The following is a 20,145-nucleotide window of genomic DNA, read 5'->3' on the forward strand; positions in this document are numbered from 1 at the left end:
ACCGTGTTTAACAGCTGCCTCCTGACGGACTCGCATATCTCTATTTTCATTGCAGACTCAGAGTGGGGTTACAGCGGTAAGTGTTGCTTTGGGGTGTCCTGTTGCTCAGAGCTCATCCTTCCCTCTGCGCTTGGGCCCCTGGTGCCAGGCGGTTGCTCCCTGCGGACGGAGCCAGTGGCCCTGCTCTGCCTCACCCCGAGGGTAGTGGGAAACCGTGCGACCTCGCCTTGAGGAGGGTCAGTAAATCCTCGGTAGGTGGCTCCACACGTCCCGGATCTTCCCCAAGATTGTGGTGGGGTGTGGGACAGAACTGGAACTGGTTCCTCATTCCTTGTGCACAGTCAGGTAGACTTGCCAGTTGTCGCTCTGACATGTCAATGTAAACACGTTGTTTTCAGCACGAGTTTTCAGGGAAATTCAAACACTATATTCGGATCCGAACACTGAATTCGGGGTGCTCCGAACACTGAATTCGGGGTGCTCCGAGCACTGGGTTCGGGGTGCTCCGAGCTCTGGGTTCGGGGGGCTCCGAGCTCTGGGTTCGGGGGGCTCCGAGCTCTGGGTTCGGGGGGCTCCGAGCTCTGGGTTCGGGGGGCTCCGAGCTCTGGGTTCGGGGGGCTCCGAGCTCTGGGTTCGGGGGGCTCCGAGCACTGGGTTCGGGGGGGCTCCGAGCACTGGGTTCGGGGGGCTCCGAGCACTGGGTTCGGGGGGCTCCGAGCACTGGGTTCGGGGGGCTCCGAGCACTGGGTTCGGGGGGCTCCGAGCACTGGGTTCGGGGGGCTCCGAGCACTGGGTTCGGGGGGCTCCGAGCACTGGGTTCGGGGGGCTCCGAGCACTGGGTTCGGGGGGCTCCGAGCACTGGGTTCGGGGGGCTCCGAGCACTGGGTTCGGGGGCTCCGAGCACTGGGTTCGGGGGGCTCCGAGCACTGGGTTCGGGGGGCTCCGAGCACTGGGTTCGGGGGGCTCCGAGCACTGGGTTCGGCATTCAAGATTCAAACACTGGATTCGAATTCGAATTCGGATTCCTGGATTGAAAACTGCTGGAACACCTGATCTTTAGCCAGTCTAAAGTGGAAAGGTGGTGACATCAGAGGAAAGAATGGGGGAATGGGCTCAGAGAAGGTCCAACACCATGTCCCTCTTCTCCCTACACCCCTCTGATTGACTAGATATCTCCCTCTTCCTACTTTAGACTGGATGCTCCCTGGACCCACTGAGTCCCTCCGACTTCTGTTTGTTCGCTCAGACTTCCAGCATCTGCAGTCCTGTTTCCATAGAACATTTCAACGCTGATCTGCTGCTTCTTGGCTAAACCTGTGGCTCACACACTTTGGGGGGGGAGGAGAGGGGAGGAGAGGGATGGTAGAGAGAAGCTTAATCTATTTTGTCAAAATATCCTTCCTTCACAAGCCTCCCATTTCATTTCCCCGACTCAGGCCCATCCATGGACTTGTGCACTGCCAGACTGAGACCACCCACACATTGGAGGAACAACACCCCATCTTCTGTCTCTGCACCACTCCAAATGATGGTGTCGACTTCTCTGCTTTACATCAACCCCACCCCCTTCTTCTTCCCTGTTTCCTTTTCTCTCTTCCCCATCCCCTCTGTCTCCTTTCCCAGAGCCAAAAGCAATTCTCATCTTTCCTCTGATCTCATCCAATTAACATCTTCTGTCTGGACTCCTCCCCCTTCCTCTCCCCGGATATCCCTCCATTCTTTGCATATACCTTGGAAAGGGTGCAGGCCTAACGTCGGAAATATTTCGTCACCTCTTATGGTCACTGCAAGACTGGCTGAGTTCCTCTGGCATTTCTGGGTGGTTTCTTTTCTACATCTCAGCATCTGCAGACTTTAGAGTTCCAGTAATTTACTTGAACTTCCTTCAGATAATTACATAAATTACAGACATTTGATGCTTCGCCCACAGGCCTTGTGCTGTTGGCAAACAAATAGAATTAATAACATCCGAGTCGGAAGATGGATTTTAAAATCTCTAAACGTCAGTTGTGAGTCAAGTGATTGAAATGGTTGTGTAACCGATGCCCTGCTGGTTTGCTTTAGAGAGCTGGATTTCTGCAGGAATTAAGTGTAAACGGACTCTCCCTCCACTATTGTTTTGTGTCAATTATCAGACCTAAAATTTGTTGTCAGGATACAGGCAAGGTCATTGGCAACACTTGAATTTAACATGCCCTCAGTATTGTGAAACTGCTGACCATTCAGCCCATCTGAATAATGCCAGCAAAGCCATTCTATCAGCCCCATTCCTCCTCTTATTTTTTGCCCTCCTTTTCCTGCTCGTATCCCTTGCCCCTCTTTTCCTGCTCGTATTCCTTCACTTTCCAAGGTTTGACCCATTTCGGGGAAGAGTAAATTGGAAACAGATGTTCACGGGAGAAAACACAGACATAATGTGGAGGATGTTCAGGGAACACTTGCAAGGGGTGCAGGATTGATTTGTCCCACTGAGACAGGGAAAAGATGGTGGGAAAAGGGAACCGTGGTTGACAAGGCAGGTGAGGCAGCTGGTCAAAAGGAAGAAGGAAGCATATGTTAGATTATAGGAAGCAGGAAACAGGAAGAGATGGAGACATTGCAATGGGAAGCAGGCAAAGGAGGATTTAAGATCCGAGGCTTGGATGGAACGAGACGGAGAGGTGTAGCCCAGCCTCGGGAGGGGGGTGCAGAATGGAATCGAAGGTGGGTTGTCATATAATGGGAGTTTCGCCAGCTGCGCTTCCTGTGAGCAAACTCTGGGTGAAGTCGTGAACTTGTTTGTAGATTGGGCCTCAAGCGGTTTAGGTGGGTGGAGCGATCAGGAATTGCAGGCAGCATTAATCACAGGCTAGCGATTCTGTGGCTTGTCATCGGATGTTTGGCCAAAGGCCAGGAGGTTCTGGAGGTGCCTGCATTTACTTGGTTGCAAACCAGCCACCGTGCAGTTTCACTCCTGCCGTCCTGCAGTCGATGTTTACAGGTGAAAGATCCCAAGGTTAACTCTTCGCCTTCGTAATCCCCCACTGTGGATTGGTGGGGATGTCTGCTTGTGTTCTGAGGAATCGAGGGAAACCGGCTGGTTTACAGGATTGGAACATGTTGGGGACATCCCTGGAAGCAGCAAGGTCCATCATTGGGTGTGTGAAGAAGTTGTCTGGTGCTCAGGATGGCAGGCCAGCTTGGGGGGAACTTCCTCCTCCCACCCAACCTTAACCCCAGCTGCGACCCCAACCCTGCCTGTGCCGGCTGCACCACTTGCCTAAGGTCGTGGGTTCAACTCGTACTCTGAGGGCAGCATGGATGGCTTAGTGGTTAGTGCAGCGCCTTTACAGCGTCCGGAAGCAAGAAACGTACAGCAAGTAGTTTGTACGTTCTCCCTCTGTCTGCACAGGTTTTCCCCCTGGGAAAACGTACTGGGGATGTAGGTTAATGGGGTGTAATTGAGCAGCATGGGCTCGTGGGCCGAAATGACCTGTTACTGTGCTGTACGTCTAAATTTTTTTTTAATTTTAAAATTTAAATTCATCAGTCAGCTCAAAGTGAGGCTGGGGTTCTTGTATAAACCAAGAGTAGGCCAAGTTATCCCAGTCACCGTCACTAAGGAAGCTCAACTGGGGTCATCACAGGACTGAGACCACCAACAAATTGGAGGAACAAAGGAAAGACAACTCATCTGATCAGATCAACCTCCGTCACCTTTCCCCCAGCTTCACGCTCTCCCTCTCCTCGGTCTCCTTTCACCGAGCCAAAATCAATCCTCTTATCATTATCCAATTTTGTTGGTCTGGATTCCTCCCCCAAGCCAGTCTTCAGTCTGTATCCTGGTACACTCCTGTTCTTTGCTTATACCTGGACCTAGGCCTCAGGCCCGAAATGCCAGCAATATATCCTGATCTCCTGTGGGTGCTGCGAGACCGGCTGAGTACCTCCAGCATTTCTGTGAGTTTTTACAGCAATCTCAGTGTCTTCACTCCATCTCTGAGCTTGTTGTGTTCAGATGGTCAATGCATCAACCTTTCCCGGAAGTAAATTATGGAAGGAGAATGGAGGCTGTAATAAGGGGGGGAAAATAACAATTCGAGTCAAGTCTATTGTCATCTAATTATACAAGTACAACCTGACGAAACTGCGTTCTCTGGTCCTCGGTGCAAAACATGCAGACACACAACCAGACATAGCACACATACAGACAGACAATAGACATGGAGGGCAAGTATTCAATAATACAAATAAATAAATAGTTTCATGAACATGAGAGTCTCAGATGGTTCGTGTGAGCAGTTCCTTTGGTCGTTTAGCATTCCCACTGCCCGTGGAAAGAATAATTTGAGGTTTTCCATTTGTTGAATGAACCCCCATGAGGCTTTATCTGTTTCCTTGCGCTTGTTCCCTGACCGGATTTAAGGCAAACACAGGACAACAGATGAGGAGCCCTGGGTGACAGATTTGTGAACTGCGGCAGGGCATGTGGTTGCCTGAGCAGACCCTGGGCGGTCTCTGGACTGCAGGGGTTGTATCTGTCCCTTCCCACCCCCTTTCCCCTCGCTTACCATGGCACAAGCTCTGGTGTAGCAAACCCTTCAGACATGACGTGGAGCTTCGAGGAATGAATGAATGAATCTGCCACAGACAAGGTCGAAGGACAAATGCCAGCAGTTGTAAATTCATATTGGTTTGGCCAGTCAGCTTATCAGTTGCGAATGCACTGGGAATGGTTGGGGGATGTTTAAATATAGAACATTTCAGCACAGTATAGACCATTCAGCCCACAATGTCAGCCCACAGTCTAGCCCTTCCCTGGTTCTCATCCATAACCCTCTATTTTTCTTACATCCATGTGCCTGTTTAAGAGTCTTTTGAATGCCCCCAGATGGAAGGTTAGTTCAGACACTAGGAGAGGTTGTAAAATGGATTTGAAGTTAGCTGTATGGGAGAAGGCAGAGGGTGGTAGTGGATGGTTGCTTCTCAGACTGGAGGCCTGTGACGAGTGGTGTGCCTCGGATCAGTGCTGGGACCATTGTTGTTTGTTGTCTATATCAATGACCTGGATGATAATGTGGGAAATTGGATCAGCACGTTTGCTGACGACACTAAGATTGGAGGCGTTGTGGACAGTGAGGAAGGTTTTCAAAGTTTGTAGAGGGATCTGGACCAACTGTGAAAATGGGACAGAAAATGGCAGATGGAATTTAATGCAGGCAAGTGTGAGGTGTAGTATTTTGGATGTTAGGACATACACAGTAAATGGTCGGGCACTGAGTGCGGAGGAACAAAGGGATCTGGGCACACAGATACATAATTCCCTGAAAGTGGCATCACAGGGTTGTGAAGAGAGCTTTTGGCATCTTGGTCTTCATAAATCAAAGTACTGAGTACAGGGGTTGGGATGTTATGGTGAGGTTGTATAAGACATTGGTGAGGCCAAATTTGGAGTATTGTGTGCAGTTCTAGTCGCCGAACTACGGGAAGGATATCAGATTGAAAGAGGGCAGAGCAGATTTACTAGGAAGTTGCCAGGTCTTCAGGAACTGAGTTACAGGGAAAGTTTAAACAGGTTAGGACTTTATTCCTTGGAGTGTAGAAGAATGAGGGGTATAGACAGCTTCTTTCCACTTAGATTAGGAGAGATAAATACGAGAAGACATGGCTTCAGGGTGAAAGGGGAAAGGTTTAGGGGAAACATTAGGGGGACTTCTTCACTCAGAGAGTGATGGGAGTGTGAAATGAGCTGCCATCTGACATGGTGAATGCGGGCTCACTCTTAGGTGTTAAGAATAAATTGGATAGATTTATGGACGGGAGAGGTCCAGAGGGTTATGGACTGGGTGCAGGTTAATGGGACTAGCAGAATAATATTTTGGCACAGACTAGAAGGCCGAAAGGCCTTTTTTCTGTGCGGTAGTGTTCTCTGGCCCGCCTTATCTCGGGTGCCAGCTGCCCACCCTATCTAAGCCCCTCATAATCTCAATCACCTCTATTGCGTCACCTCCCATCCTGCATCTCTCCAAAGAGAAAAGCCCAAGCTCTGTCGACCTTGGTGTTCTCCAATCCAGGTACGTCTCCTCTCCACCCTCTTGTAAAGCATCTATTTCCTTCCTGTTTGATTGGGAAATAGATTTTTTTAAAATTCATTTTCCATTGGCTTTGAGGCTGTCCTCCCAAAGGAAGCTGTGCGTTGGGCGGGATCTCCAGGAATACGTGCAGGCAGAGCACGAGTTGGCATGGCCCTCCACATTTTCTGGCTGTGGTGAAAGGGTTTCCACTCGACAGTGCTGTGCAGGGGTGGAGAAGAGTTGGGCTGGACCATTGGGGTTCCCTTTGGACAGTAGTGAGATGGAAGCCACATGGTGACAGGGAGACAATTCAAATACTTTTCTGACAACCTATTGGTCAGAAGCTGCAGCCATGTTGTGACCCTATTCCCAGAGGGAAATCTAACATCACTAGTCCAGTGCCCCCACCAAGAAAAGAAAGAACCAAACGACAGTACCTTTAGAAACTTCATGAGACACCGAAGCAGAAATAGGCCATTCAGCCCTTCGAATCTGCCCCGCCAATCAATCATTAGCTGATCCATTCTCACACTCTGCCCCTCTGCCCGGCCTTCTCCCCATAACCAATCAATCTCTGCCTTAAAAACACCCAGTGACCAGGCCTCCACAGCCACCGGTGGCAACAAATTCCACAAATTCACCGCCCTCTGGCTGAAGAAATTCCCATGCGTCTCTGTTCTAAGCGGATGCCCTTCAATCCAGAAGTTGTGCCCTCTTGACCCAGACTCTCCCACCGTGGGGAACAACCGTTCAACATCTACTCTGTCCTCGCCCTTCAACATTCAACATGTTTCAATGAGATTCCCCACCACCCCCCCATTCTCCTAAATTCCAACGAATACAGGCCAAGAGCTGTCAAACACTCCTCATGTGAAAACCCTTTCATTTCTAGAATCACCTGAGTGAACCTCCTCCAAAGTCAGCACATCCTTCTTTAAACAAGAGCCCAAAACTGCTCATAATTCTCCAATTGAAGTCTCCCCAGTGTCTTATAAAACCTCAACATCGCATCCTTGCTCTTGCATTCTATTCCTCTTGAAACGAATGCCAATGTTGCATTTGCCTTTGTCACCACCGACTCAACCTGCAAGTTTACCTTCAGGTTGTCCTGCATGGGGACTTCCAGGTCCTTTGGCATCTGGGTATTTTTAATTTTCTCCCCATTTATAAAATAGTCTGCCCATTTATATTTTTACCCCGAAGTGCACGACCGTCCACTTTCCGACATTATATTTCATTTGCCACTTCTCTGCCCATTGTCATCTGTCCAAGTCCATCTGCAGCCTTTGTTTCCTCTACACGGCCTGGTCCTACACCTGCTCTTGTATCGTCTGCAAACTTGGCCACAAATGGTCACTTTTTACACAGATGTCAGATTCTGCTCTAGTGAATCACTGCGGAAAGAAGTAGATCATGCCTTTCGTTACACCTCTGGGAAAGATTACCGAGTAAAAAGTCAGAAAGTGATGTTTAAATCCTCACATGAGGAGCTTTTGACAGCTCTTGGCCTGTATTCGTTGGAATTTAGGAGAATGGGGTTGGGGGGGTGGAATTTCATTGAAACATGTTGAAAGACGAGGACAGAGTAGATGCTGAAAGGTTGTTCCCCACGGTGGGAGAGTCTGGGTCAAGAGGGCACAACTTCTGGATTGAAGGGCATCCGCTTTGGATCTGGCCACCTCATATGGCACCTCTCCTGATCCCATTGCCCCTGCGCCCCCGTAACCTCCATAGCTCCACACTGCTGTCCAGTCCAGCAGTGAACCTGAGGTCCAGGTGTCAAAGTCACTCTGGTTCCTAACCCCCTGAAGCAATTGTAAAGCTCTCAGCATCCAAGACCCTTCAGGAGCCCTGCCTGGTCCCTGGACCCTGGTTGCCATAAGCTGGTCTCCAGCAACTTGTGGCCTGGTGTGAGTCCTTTAGCTGCTGAGCTCCTCCCTCGTCCTCTGCCATGGTCTCCCACTCTGTCGGGTCCTTTCCCTCTCGGCAGGGGAGAGTTCTCCCACTCTGGGGCACTGCGCTGGTCCACTGATCCCCTCCAGAGCCCACACCCTCCTCGTAGCCTGGACTGCCAAGCATGGGAGCCACCATCTTGGGCATGGTCACCTGTGGGTTTTTCGATGTAAACAAACACTGCCACCGGCCCCGTTCCATAGGCTGTTTAAACCTGGACAGGCCTTTGGGTGGGATAGCTGGGTGGCCGGACCCAGCGGGATCACCTCCTCTCCCCCTGAGAACCCACCAGCGGCTGCACTGCCGTAACTGCACCTCTGCCATCTTAGAACCAGAGAAGATTACAGCACAGAAAACAGGCCCTTCAGCCTTTATGTGCCGAACTATAATTCTGCCTTGTCCCACTGTGACTTCTCACAGCTGTGGATAAATGTATAATTTATAAAAGCAATAGAACATCAGGAGAAAAGGCAATGTAACCATTCCAGGGAGCTCACAAGGTTACAACTCTTACTGTTAACCCACTGCAGATTATCACAGTTGGCCATTCGGCCCTTCTGCCTCTGATTGCTACCCAAATGTGTCTTGTTCTCCTCCTCCATTCAACCACCCCTGACCTTCAACTTTATTATCACTTGACTGTGCAAATACAACCAAACGAAACCATATTTCTCTGGGCCACAGCACGCATGCGCGCACACACGGTCATGGACACGCACGCATGAACATGCAGGCGTGCGCGCGCACACATCACAGCTAAGCACAGGCTTGATAGAAAATGTACCACTTCTCTATATCAGATAATTAAATTTTCCTGAAAATTGGCTGGCACCTGCCAATTTGTCAACAGCTCCAGTAATTCCAAAAAGTTCTTGTCCCCGGCGCTTCATTCTTCAACCTTCACGGGAGACCGAGTATTGCAAATGGCGATCTCAGTGGTTGATTAAAGGCCATTGAGTGACAATGCAATTTCAACATAGGTCATCTGGATAAGTGGTGCGTGAAGAATTTTGGGCGTATTCACACAGATGTCAGATTCTGCTCTAGTGAATCGCTGCGGAAAGAAGTAGGTCACGCCTACCGTTACGCAATCTGCATTGTTACTCAAAGCCATTTTACCTCTGGGAAAGAGTACGGAGTAAAAAGTCAGAAAGTGATGTTTGAATATAACAGTGCGTTGCAAATTCACTCCCAACTTTCCAGATAACAATGGAGTGGGGGAATGGCACAAGTTCTCCGGTTTAAGAATTTGTGACAATGAGTTTACTGTTCATGTACAATGTGCGCATGCACTGAATTCTTGGGCGCTGCAGCTGAGCAGGTTATTCGTGGGGGGGAAAAATACGTATCGAGGGCAACGCTGGTGCACCACCAGTGACAGCGGATCAAATCCCGCCCTGTCTGTAAGGAGCATGTACATTCTCTGCGCACCTGTGTGGGTTTCCTCCAGGAACTCTGGTTTCCTCCCACCCTTCAAAATGTACCAGGGTGGTGGGGGGTGGGGGGTGGTTGTAGGTTTTGACAGAATGAATGTAGATGTTTCCCTTGTTGGGTGAGAGGGTACCGTCTGAGAATTCTAAGTTATCCATTTAGAAACAGATGAGAAGGAACTTCTTTAGTCAGGGGGTCGTGGATCTGTGGAACCCACAGTGGTGGAGGCCTGATCACTGGGAGAGTTTAAGCAGGAGACTAAGTATCTAATTGGTTGGGGCATCTGGGGATATGGGAGAAAGGTCTGGCAGTTGGAACTAGTATAATTCAGCTTAGGGTAGAGTCGCGGAACAGACTCGATGGGCCAAGTGGCCTCCTTCTGTTCCTTGATCTTATGAATTGGGTGGCCCAGGCCCGGGGGCTGAAAGGGCCTGTTACTGCGCTGTATGTCTAAATTTAAATAGATAACAGATACAAAAAAAGATGCAAAACGCGAAAATCTGCAGACACCGTGGTTGAAGTTAAAAACGCAAAGCTGGAGAAACTCAGCAGGTCAGACAGTGCCCTTTACTCTTTAGTTTGGGCGCCTGCCAACATTTCTCCATGATGGTTAATAAATATTCACAGTTATTTAGTGCTAGAGAAGGAAAGTGACATTACAATTGTGCAGATAGACAGTCCTTTTGTGACGCCAGATTGGTCCATGATTAATGCAATAAAGTTCGCTCATTATCCCACTGGACAAGGACCACCAGATGGAAGAGTGTTCCCTGCTCCTCAATACTAACTGAACACACATACAGACAAACATTACATCTACAGAAATAAATAAGTATTATTGAATAAAGAGTAGCCGTGGAGGTTTTCTCTGAGCAGTTCATTCACTGACTGTGGGAAGAAGCTGTTCCTCAGCTGGGCGGGCTGAGCTCTGTGTCCCTTTCCCGACAGGAGCAGCTGAAGTCCTCAATGATGTTGCGAGGGCAATATGAGGATGTTCAAGAACCTGATAGCCATTGGAAAAATGCTCGTGAGCCGAGAGGTGCTGGTCCTCACTGCCCGAAGGTGGCAGCGAGAAGAGGTGGTGATGTTGCGAGGGCAATATGAGGATGTTCAAGAACCTGATAGCCATTGGAAAAATGCTCGTGAGCCGAGAGGTGCTGGTCCTCACAGCCCAAAGGTGGCAGCGAGAAGAGCTGGTGATGCTGTGAGGGCAATGTGAGGAGGTTCAAGAACCTGATAGCCATTGGAAAAATGCTCGTGAGCCGAGAGGTGCTGGTCCTCACTGCCCGAAGGTGGCAGCGAGAAGAGGTGGTGATGTTGCGAGGGCAATATGAGGAGGTTCAAGAACCTGATAGCCATTGGAAAATTGCTCTTGAGCCGAGAGGTGCTGGTCCTCACTGCCCAAAGGTGGCAGCGAGAAGAGGTGGTGATGTTGTGAGGGCAATGTGAGGTTGTTCAAGAACCTGATAGCCATTGGAAAAATGCTCATGAGCCGAGAGGTGCTGGTCCTCACTGCCCGAAGGTGGCAGCGAGAAGAGGTGGTGATGTTGCGAGGGCAATGTGAGGAGGTTCAAGAACCTGATAGCCATTGGAAAATTGCTCATGAGCCGGGAGGTGCTGGTCCTCACTGCCCGAAGGTGGCAGCGAGAAGAGGTGGTGATGTTGCGAGGGCAATGTGAGGAGGTTCAAGAACCTGATAGCCATTGGAAAAATGCTCGTGAGCCGAGAGGTGCTGGTCCTCACTGCCTGAAAGGGGCAGCGAGAAGTGGTTGTGATGCTAAATATTTATCATCCCCCGATGCTGATTATGTTCTTTCACAGATATGGCCCCAGAAAACTCTTCCTGCCTTCATCGAGCACAGTCACCCCAACGTGTCCAAGTTGAAACCTGTGTGTCACTTTATGCTTGGTACAGTGATCGGGGTTCTTCTGCGAGCAGTCATGCAGGTCACCTCTAACATTCACAATTACAGAGGATACAATTGCAGTGAGAAGACATTCAGTCAGTGCCAAGTGTGAGGGCACTGTTGGGGGTAATTCAGGAGCTTGATGGCTGTGGGGTGTTACGAGCCCAGTGGACCCCAAAACCCAGCAGCAATAGATATTCACCAAGACAAATGGTTACTTAGTTGCTTTTAATCATCTTTAAACATGCAAACAGAATCACACTTTACTATTGACTTAACTAACCTAACCTAACCCCCTTCTAATTCTAAGCGCACGTGTGTGTGTAGTGAATGTGTACTTTCAGAAAAGTTCTTTGGTTCACAGTCCAATCTCACTTCTCATTCCTCCAAGTTCACTGGTTGCAGGCAAATCTTATTCCGTGCACAGAATTTAACATTTATAAAGTTCACCAGGCTTTGGTGCTTGAAAAGTGAATCGCTCAGGAAGGTTCTTGTCGGTTTTCAGAGAGAAATTTGTTGTTCTAGGACATCCATAACTGAGGTACTTCCATCAGCCACTCCAGTGTCTTTCTGACAAAACTTGCCCCTTCAGGGTTCTCCAGATAATAACTTCTTTCTTTCAGTTCATCACAGAGTTCCTTACTGTTTCTCTTATTCCAAGTGAAACATTAGACTGCCAGTCCTCTCCTCTTGCATGAACCACAAGGGCTTTGACCAGGCTGAACTAAGCACTCACAACTCATCTTCCAAATGGGGTTTTCCACAAGCTTGCCAGCTTGTCCTGTTCCAGCCTCAGTTGCTGTCTGCTGACCGTAAAACTGCAGAACTGATCTCTCTCTCTGCTTGAAAAACCACATGACCCTCTCAGAACAGCAAGTTCTCCTCCAGACAGAATGCGGCTTCAACAAGCCCTTTATCAGTTGCCTTTTTGTAAACAACAATCCATTAGTGAAGTCTCTTGGGCGCTCTCTAAAGCTTTTGCAAAGGCTCTGGGTCTGATCTGTCTAGCATTAGCTGAGCTCCAGTATTTCAAATAAGATCTGTTTTAAAGTGTTTGTATGTGTCCTACACTAACAAACCTTGCCCCAATTTATCTCCCAAAAACATATCTATATTCTGTCATAGTGGAAGAAACTTGCCTTTAAACCTGTTGGTGTGTCCTTTCACGCTTTTTCTTCCTGATTTGGAGTTGGGGGGGGGGGGGGGGGGGGAGAAGAAATGTCCAGGGTGCTATGGGTCTTTTAGAATGTCGGCTGCTTTTCCAGGACAGTGGGAGACGTAGCTGGAGTCCATGGAGGGCGGGAAGTTTGGGTGATGTTCTGAGCGGAATTTACCAGCTTCCGTACCGAGCTGTGATGCACACAAATATGTTGTCTTTTCTGAATGCCCTGATACTAGATAGAACATAACAGCACAGTACAGGCCCTTCAGCCCATGATGTTGTACTGACCCATATACACCTACCAACCAAAACTAAACCCTCCCTACATAACCCTCTTTTTATTTTATCCATGTGCCGGTCTAAGAGCCTTTTAAATGCTCCTATTGTAACAGGTTACACCACCACCCCTGGAAATGCACTCACCCACCACTCTGTGTAAAATAAAATGTAGCCCTGATGTCTCCCCAAAACTTTCCTCCCTTCACTTTGTGCAGTTGTCTTTAGGTGTTTGCTACTCTCGCCCTGGGATAAAGCTGCTGACCTACCTACGCCTCTGTAGACCTCCATTAAGTCACCTCTCATCCTCCTTCACTCCAAAGAGAAAAGCCCCCAGCTCTGCTAATCTTGCCTCATAAGGCATGTTCTCCAATCAATGCAACATCCCAGTAAGTCTCCTCTGCGCCCACTCCATGGCAGCCCCATCCTTCCTGTAAGGCAGTGACCAGAATTGAATGCAATGTGGTCTCACCGGAGGTTTGAAAACTTCCCCAACTGCTGAGGTTGGGCCAAATGGTTGAGTTTTCTCTGCTCCCGTATCAAGTGGCGTTGAACATTGGAATTGAGTTTCCAAACCTGCAGTCCACGGGAATTGCTCTGGAATCTGGATAAATCTGAAAGAATACAAATCCTGATATCTGGCACCTATGGGGATTGGTAGATGCCGGATAAATTTAATAGACAAAAATATCCTACTGTACTTGCACTGAACAAATGTCACTTGCATGAAATGTCAATTGCATGAAAGCATTTTACTTTATTTTAAGTAACATTCTTTGAAAACATTTAACCGTCACTGCATCTGCAGGTTCCTCCCCCTCCACGGAGCCGCCCGAAAGATGAACAATAACTTTATAGATAATTAACCCTCTCCCCCCCCCCCCCCAAAGTTTACTAATAAAGCCTTGACTGGGACTACACTTTGTCTTTTGAGCAGGAGACTCTTTAAGACAGTCATGGAGGGAAAAGGAGATACTTTAAGAAGAGTCACCCCAATGACAAGCAGCTTCATCCTGGGCAACGCCATTTTATTCAAACACAACTTTATTCAAACAGCTGCCTCGAGCAAGCCACTCGCCGGGGCTGTTGAGCTGAGAATTTATGTGACTGGTCCCATCGGTTACCCTGATGGGAGGGGTCTTCGGCAATGGGAGTGCCGCATCTGTGAGGTTTAAGAGCAAGAAACTAGACATCAAAGTTATCTCCATAGTTATCTATGCAAATCCATAGAAATCCATTGGTTGGAGACTGCTGCACTGGGGAATTGGTAGTTCGAGATTTTCTTGCACTCCGAACTTTTGGCTGCATGCATACACACATTTTAAAACAGATCTTATTTTAAATATTGAAGAATTCATATTCAGTAACATTGTAGAGGCTATGGAGAATGTTATGCACATTTCACAAGTAGATGCTAATTGAAATGACATCATGAATAGACCATTGTCTTGGAGGAGACACTCTGGCTGTTTGCAAGCACCTACAGAGTATTCACAGAAAGGTCACTCCTGGGTTTTGTTTACCTAAGACAACAGCTTGACCAAGAAGGATAACTCCTGTTGTTTGCTGAAGAAGGTGGGGGATTTTTGCAAGTGAGAGAGTCACATGGGCTTTTTGGCAGTTAGAGAGAGAGGTGAGACAAGCTCAACAAGCTCTCTCAGCCAGTGTGTGTGTGACACTAAAAGAGACTGAACAGTCATGGCTGAAGCAAGCCAGGAAAAGTTGGTGGGAAGCAGAAAATTCCAGAGTGGCGGATGGCTGGAAGTGCTATCTGTCTGATGTTTCTCTTGGAATAAGGGGAACAGAAAGGAACTCTGTGGTGACCTTAAAGAAAGAGGTCATCATCTGGAGAACCCTGATGGGGCAAGTTTCAACAGCAAGACATTGAGGTGACTAATGGTGGTACCTTAGTTGTGGAAATCCTGGAACAACAAATCTCTCCCTGCAAACCCTACAAGAACCTTCCTGAGCGGTAAACATTTACCTTTCAAGCACCAAAGCCTGGTGAAATTTATACATGTTAAATTCTGTGCACAGGGTAAGAATTGCCTGCATCCAGTGAACTTGGAAGAAGGAAAAGTGAGATTGAACTGTGAACCGAAGAACTTTTCTTAAATTTACACACATTACATACACGTGCACTTAGAATTAGAAGGGGGTTAATTTGGGTTAGTTAAGTATAGAGATAAGTTAAAGTTTGATTCTATTTTCATGTTTAAAGTTAATTAAAAATAACTTTTGTTTAAGTAACTACTTGTCTTGGTGATTGTCTATTGCTGCTGGGTTTTGGGGTCCTTTGGGCTCGTAACAATCCGAGCTCCTGACTCCTGTACCTTTGGGAGATTTCATGGCAACGCTGGGTTCTTTGGAGAGCTGACCACTGTATTGAAGCCCCTGCTGGATCAATGGGAGATAGGTCCCGTTGAGTGGGAAAACCGTTTGATGGCATGGTTAGCGCGATGCTATTACAGCACCAGGTATCCAGATTCTGTCTGTAAGGAGTTTGCCTGATATCCCCGTGTCTATGTGGGTTTCCTCCCGTGTTTCAAAGATGTACGGATTAATTGGTCACATGGGTGTATTTGTGGCCTGTTACCGTGCTGTATCTCTTAAACAAAGTGCTGGGTTGGGATAAAGATTGGCCAGTGAGGACTGTGCTGCCTGTCTTTGGAATGGAGTCTTTTACACCGCCCTGAAAGACCAGTCAGGGCTTCTAGCCTACATCCCATTGGAAGGAGGGGTGCCCCTCTAGTACCCTTTCTCACGCTGCAGCGTCCAGGTCAAGAGCTGTCAAACGCTCCTCACCTGATAACCCAGAGTCATCCTTATGAACCCTCTCCAACGTCAGCACATCCTTTCTGAAATGAGGAGCCCAAAAGTGTTGAGTGAGCTTTCACCAGCGCCTTATATTCTATTCCTCTTGAAATGAACATCAGCGTTGCATCTGCCTTCTTCTCAAGTTGACCTTCAGGCCATCCTGCACAAGGACTCCCAGGTCTCTTTGCATCTAGGGATTTTCAATGTTTTCCCCATTTCACAAATAGTCTATTTTTTCTACCAAAGTGTATGACCGTCCACTCTCCAACACTGCATTCCATTGGCAACTTTTCTGCCCTTCTACAGCCTCTGTGTTTCCGCTACATGACCTGTTCCTCCACCGACCTTCGTATCATCTGTAAACTTGGCCACAAAGCCATTCATTCCATTAGCTAAATCATTGATAGACAACACAAAAAGAAGTGGCCCTGACACTGCCCTTGTAGAACCCCACTAGCAACTGGCGGCCAACCAGAATATGATGCCTGTATTCCGACTTCTTCCTGCCAATACTCTCCCCTCGCTCGTATGTTTCCTGTTATACCACAGGCTTTGATCTTGTTAAGTAGTGTCATGTGTGGCACCTTGTCATAGGCCAAATGCCCAACATCTACGGCATCTCCCTTATCCGATCTCAAAGAATTCCAATCGGTTTGTCAAGCAAGATTTCCCCTGAAGGAAACCATGCTGCTTTGCCCTATCCTGACATGTGTCTCCAAGTCCGTAACCTCATCGTTGACTCCAACATCTTCCCAACCACCGATGCCAGGCTAATTTCCTTTCTGCTTCCTCCCTCCCTCCCTTCTTGAATAGTGGAGGTGTAGCAGCTACTACAGTAGAGCTACTAAAGTAACACAAACACACGCCAAAGTAGTCAAGACTGATTCATTCAGAGTTTACCTGCTTCTTTTATGAGCTCCACGGGACAAGGTGGGACGTCACTATGGGTTTGGCTGACAGGTTTAAATGAAGCCCTGTGAGTCTCCCACACCTTTCGGCAGGAGACTCAGCGGATCAACGTGCCGTTCCTCGGCACCCACCATCTTTTGCCTGCGGTTCATTAGGTTAGTACCGCGCCGGCGACCACTCGGCCCGCTACCCGGCCACTACAGGGTGACATTTCCAGTCCAGCGGGACCATGCATTGATTCTGGCTAGATCATTACCAACACCTCCACAATCTCTACCACTACTTCTTTCAGGTCCCGATGGTGCAATCCATCTGGCCCTGGAGACTTACCCACCATTCAGCTTTCTGAGCACCTTCTCCTGTAAAAGAGCAATTGCACTCACTTCCCTTCCCTGATTCCTTTTGACATCTGGCCAACGGCTAGCGTTGACCACAGTGGAGTAAAATGAAGTCCCTCTGCCATCTCCTCGTCTCCCATTTTTATTTCTCTGGCATCATTTTCTACTCTCACCCCTCTTTGATTCTTTAAAAGCTTTTTGTATCCTCGTTAATATTATTTGCTAGCCTACTTTTATACTTCATTTTTTTTCTCTCCTGATGTGTCTGCAAGTTTTTAAAAGCTTTCCGGTCTTCTAGCCTCCCACTACTTTTTATTTCCCTTCTCATTTTGAGTTCCCTCGTCATCCGTAGTTATGACGTTTTTCCATTTGACTTTTTTTTCCCGGTGTTGTTTACCCCATTTTTTGCAGAAACATCTGTCCTTCCCGACAAGTGCCCCCTTCCAATCTAATTTGGCCAGTTCCTCTCTGCCTCTACAATTCCCTGGCAACGCAATCCAAAAATCCGGGAGCCAGAAATCCAGACCACCCGAGAACCGGACTTTTCGTCAACGTGGCGGGCTTTTGCGTGTGTGTTTATTTTTCTTTAAAACTGCCCTTTTTTTGCTGACGAAAAAGTGATTAACATTTTCCTGTTCACCTCCTTTATTCCTCTTTGAATTTTCAGAGGAGTGCTCGACCCCCATCCCCAAGCGGTTCAGATTTTCGGATTTCTACTGAAGCACGGTGCTAACTGCCAGGCTAACCATACCCCCCCCCCCCACCCCCCCGTCTATTACGGGAGCTTGCTCTCGTGTCGGTGTGTCTATGAGTTGGGTGCTTATAACCCGGGGTCAACCTGTGAAAGAAACTTTCACCAAATTAATGGAACTCTTCAAGTTGATCTCTTGACCAGTGTATGAGCAACCTTCACTCTGGAGGGTGTGGAAGCGAGATGGTTGGGTGGTTTTAAGGCAGCTATTTGATTAGTCAGGGCATCATGGAGAGAAAGCCGGGAAGTGAGGCCGAGTGGGTGGATGGATCAGCTCACGATTAGAAGGGTGGGGCAGACTCGATGGGCCTGCTTCAGCTTCTCTTATCTTGTGCGGCATTAGCATGTCCATGTGGAGGGTGGAGAAGGTATCTGTGGTATTAAAGGTAACCTTCTTTCTCAGGACCCCATGGAGAGGATCATTGGGCATTGGATTATCCGTACTGTGGGACCATGCAGCAGTCTCCCATAGACTTCCACTCGGGAATCTTCACCTACAGCCCAGACCTGGAGCCCATCCAAGTACGAGGCTACAACCTCTCAGCATCACAGAAGCTGTCTTTAACCAATGATGGCCATGCCGGTAAGGACAAGGGATCTCACCTTCCCACGAAGAGGCAAAGGGGTCTCGCCTTCCCACGAAGAGGCAAAGGGGTCTCGCCTTCCCACGAAGAGGCAAACGGGTCTCGCCTTCCCATGAAGAGGCAAAGTGTGGAACGGTGGTTTATCGAACATTTTCTTCCCACTCACACACCACTGTAAGTAATCCCTTTCTCATCACAGACACCCTCTGACATAGGGATTACTTAAGGTGGTATGTGAGTGGAAAGAAAGAGGTTGAGAGCCACTGGTGTAAACTATTCCTATCCTTCCATAGATACTGCTGGACCCACTGTTAAAATATATCACAAACTGAGCTAAATTAATATTACACCCATCCCATTTTTCCCCTTAAAAACCAACAGGTCAGCGGGTCAAGCAACATCTGTGGAGAAAAACGGATGGTTGATATCTCAGTTTGAGGCTCTAGGATAGGGCCGAGGCATGGTGAGGGAGGGTCCCCAGCGTGGAAGGGTGAGGGAGGGTCCCCAGTGTGGAAGGGCGAGGGAGGGTCCCCAGTATGGCAGGAGCCAGTCGGTGATAGGTGAAGGATGTTGGACAGATGGAGCTAGGTTGGGGAGGGGAAGGGGCAGAGTTAGGAGACAGGAGGTGGGTTTCATAGATAGAAACAGACCTGGTGTTTAAGATGATGCGGGGTATTGATCGTGTGGACAGTCAGAGGCTTTTCCCCAGAGCTGTCACAAGAGAACACGGGTTTAAGGTGCTGGGAGAAGGAACAGAGGAGATGTCTGGGTTTGTTTTTTTAAAAACGCGGAGAGTGGTGGGTGAGCGGAATGAGCAAATGGCAACGGTGGTCTAGGGGGATACAATAGGGACTTTTCAAGGATTTTTGGATAGGTACATGAAGGATAGAAAAATAGAGGGCTATGGGTAAGGTAGGGATGTGTTCGTCACAATGGTGTGGGCTGTAGGTTTTCTATGTAGAAAGGGGAAAAAGGGCAGAAGGACCCAAGTTGGGGGGGGGGGGGTGATGGGAGAGAGTGAAGGTGACGAGAGGTACTTCGAGGCTGGGATGATGGACAAATGGGGGAGGGAATCAGAGTCTGTATCGGAAAAGTAAGTACACAAAAGCATTGGAGAAACTCAGCATGTCCTGCAGCATCTGTACGAAGCAGAGATATCCGAACAATGAATCGTCAAGGATTGATGGAAAAAGTAGGAAGGTGTCGGGATAAAATGGCCCGTGGGGGGAGGGGGGGAAGAGCATAGGCCAACAGGCAAGAGGCCATATTGGATCTGGACAGGAGAGGAAAGGTGAGAATCGATTGGGGAGGGAGGTGGCTCCTAATGCAGAGATGGAGGAAAGGGAGGCAGAAGAGCTGGAGGAAAGGAGACAAGGAACGAAAGAGAATGGTGGATGAACAGAGGGACCTTGGGGTGCAAATCCATGCATCCCTCAGGGTCGCTGCACAGGTTGATAGGATAGTTAAGAAGGCCGATGCGACGCCAGGCATCATTAATAGTGGGATTGAATTCAGGAGTAGAGAGATCATGTGGCAACTCTACCAATCTCTGGTGAGACCACACTTGTATTGTGTTTGGTTCTGGTCACCTCATTAATGGGAAGGACATGGAAGCTTCGGAGAGGGTGCAGAGGAGATTTACCAGGATTGGAAAATAAGACTGGTGAGGCAAGGTTGGCAGAGCTGGGACTTTTTGGAGCGTAGAAGGATGAGAGGAGACTTGATAGAGGACTACAAGTGAGAAGCATAAACAGGGTAGCCAGCCAGCACCTGTTTCCCAGGGCAGGATCAGCAAACACCAGAGGACATGTGTAGAAAGTGAAAGGATGGGAGTTTAGGGGAGATATCAGGGGTAAGGTTTTTAAACGCAGAGTGTTGTGGGGGCCTGGAATACCTTGCCAGGGATGATGGTCGAGGCTGGAACATTGGGGGAATTTAAGGAGACTCTTAGGCAGGCACGTGGA

General features: G+C 48.5%; 1 protein-coding gene across 1 annotated transcript in view; it reads left to right on the forward strand.

Annotated features, from left to right (window-relative positions):
• The first annotated feature begins 22 nt into the window (after positions 1–22).
• ca12 (carbonic anhydrase XII) overlaps positions 23–20,145 on the forward strand; it is a 54,857-nt gene continuing 34,734 nt past the window's right edge. The window contains exons 1-2 of the mRNA XM_069902911.1: positions 23–76; positions 18,001–18,180. Of these exons, the coding sequence (XP_069759012.1) occupies positions 18,051–18,180 (130 nt within the window). The 5' untranslated portion in view covers positions 23–76; positions 18,001–18,050. The remainder of the gene's footprint in view (positions 77–18,000; positions 18,181–20,145) is intronic.

Source organism: Narcine bancroftii, chromosome 11 (genome assembly GCF_036971445.1).
Source record: "Narcine bancroftii isolate sNarBan1 chromosome 11, sNarBan1.hap1, whole genome shotgun sequence".
Lineage (NCBI taxonomy): Eukaryota > Metazoa > Chordata > Chondrichthyes > Torpediniformes > Narcinidae > Narcine > Narcine bancroftii.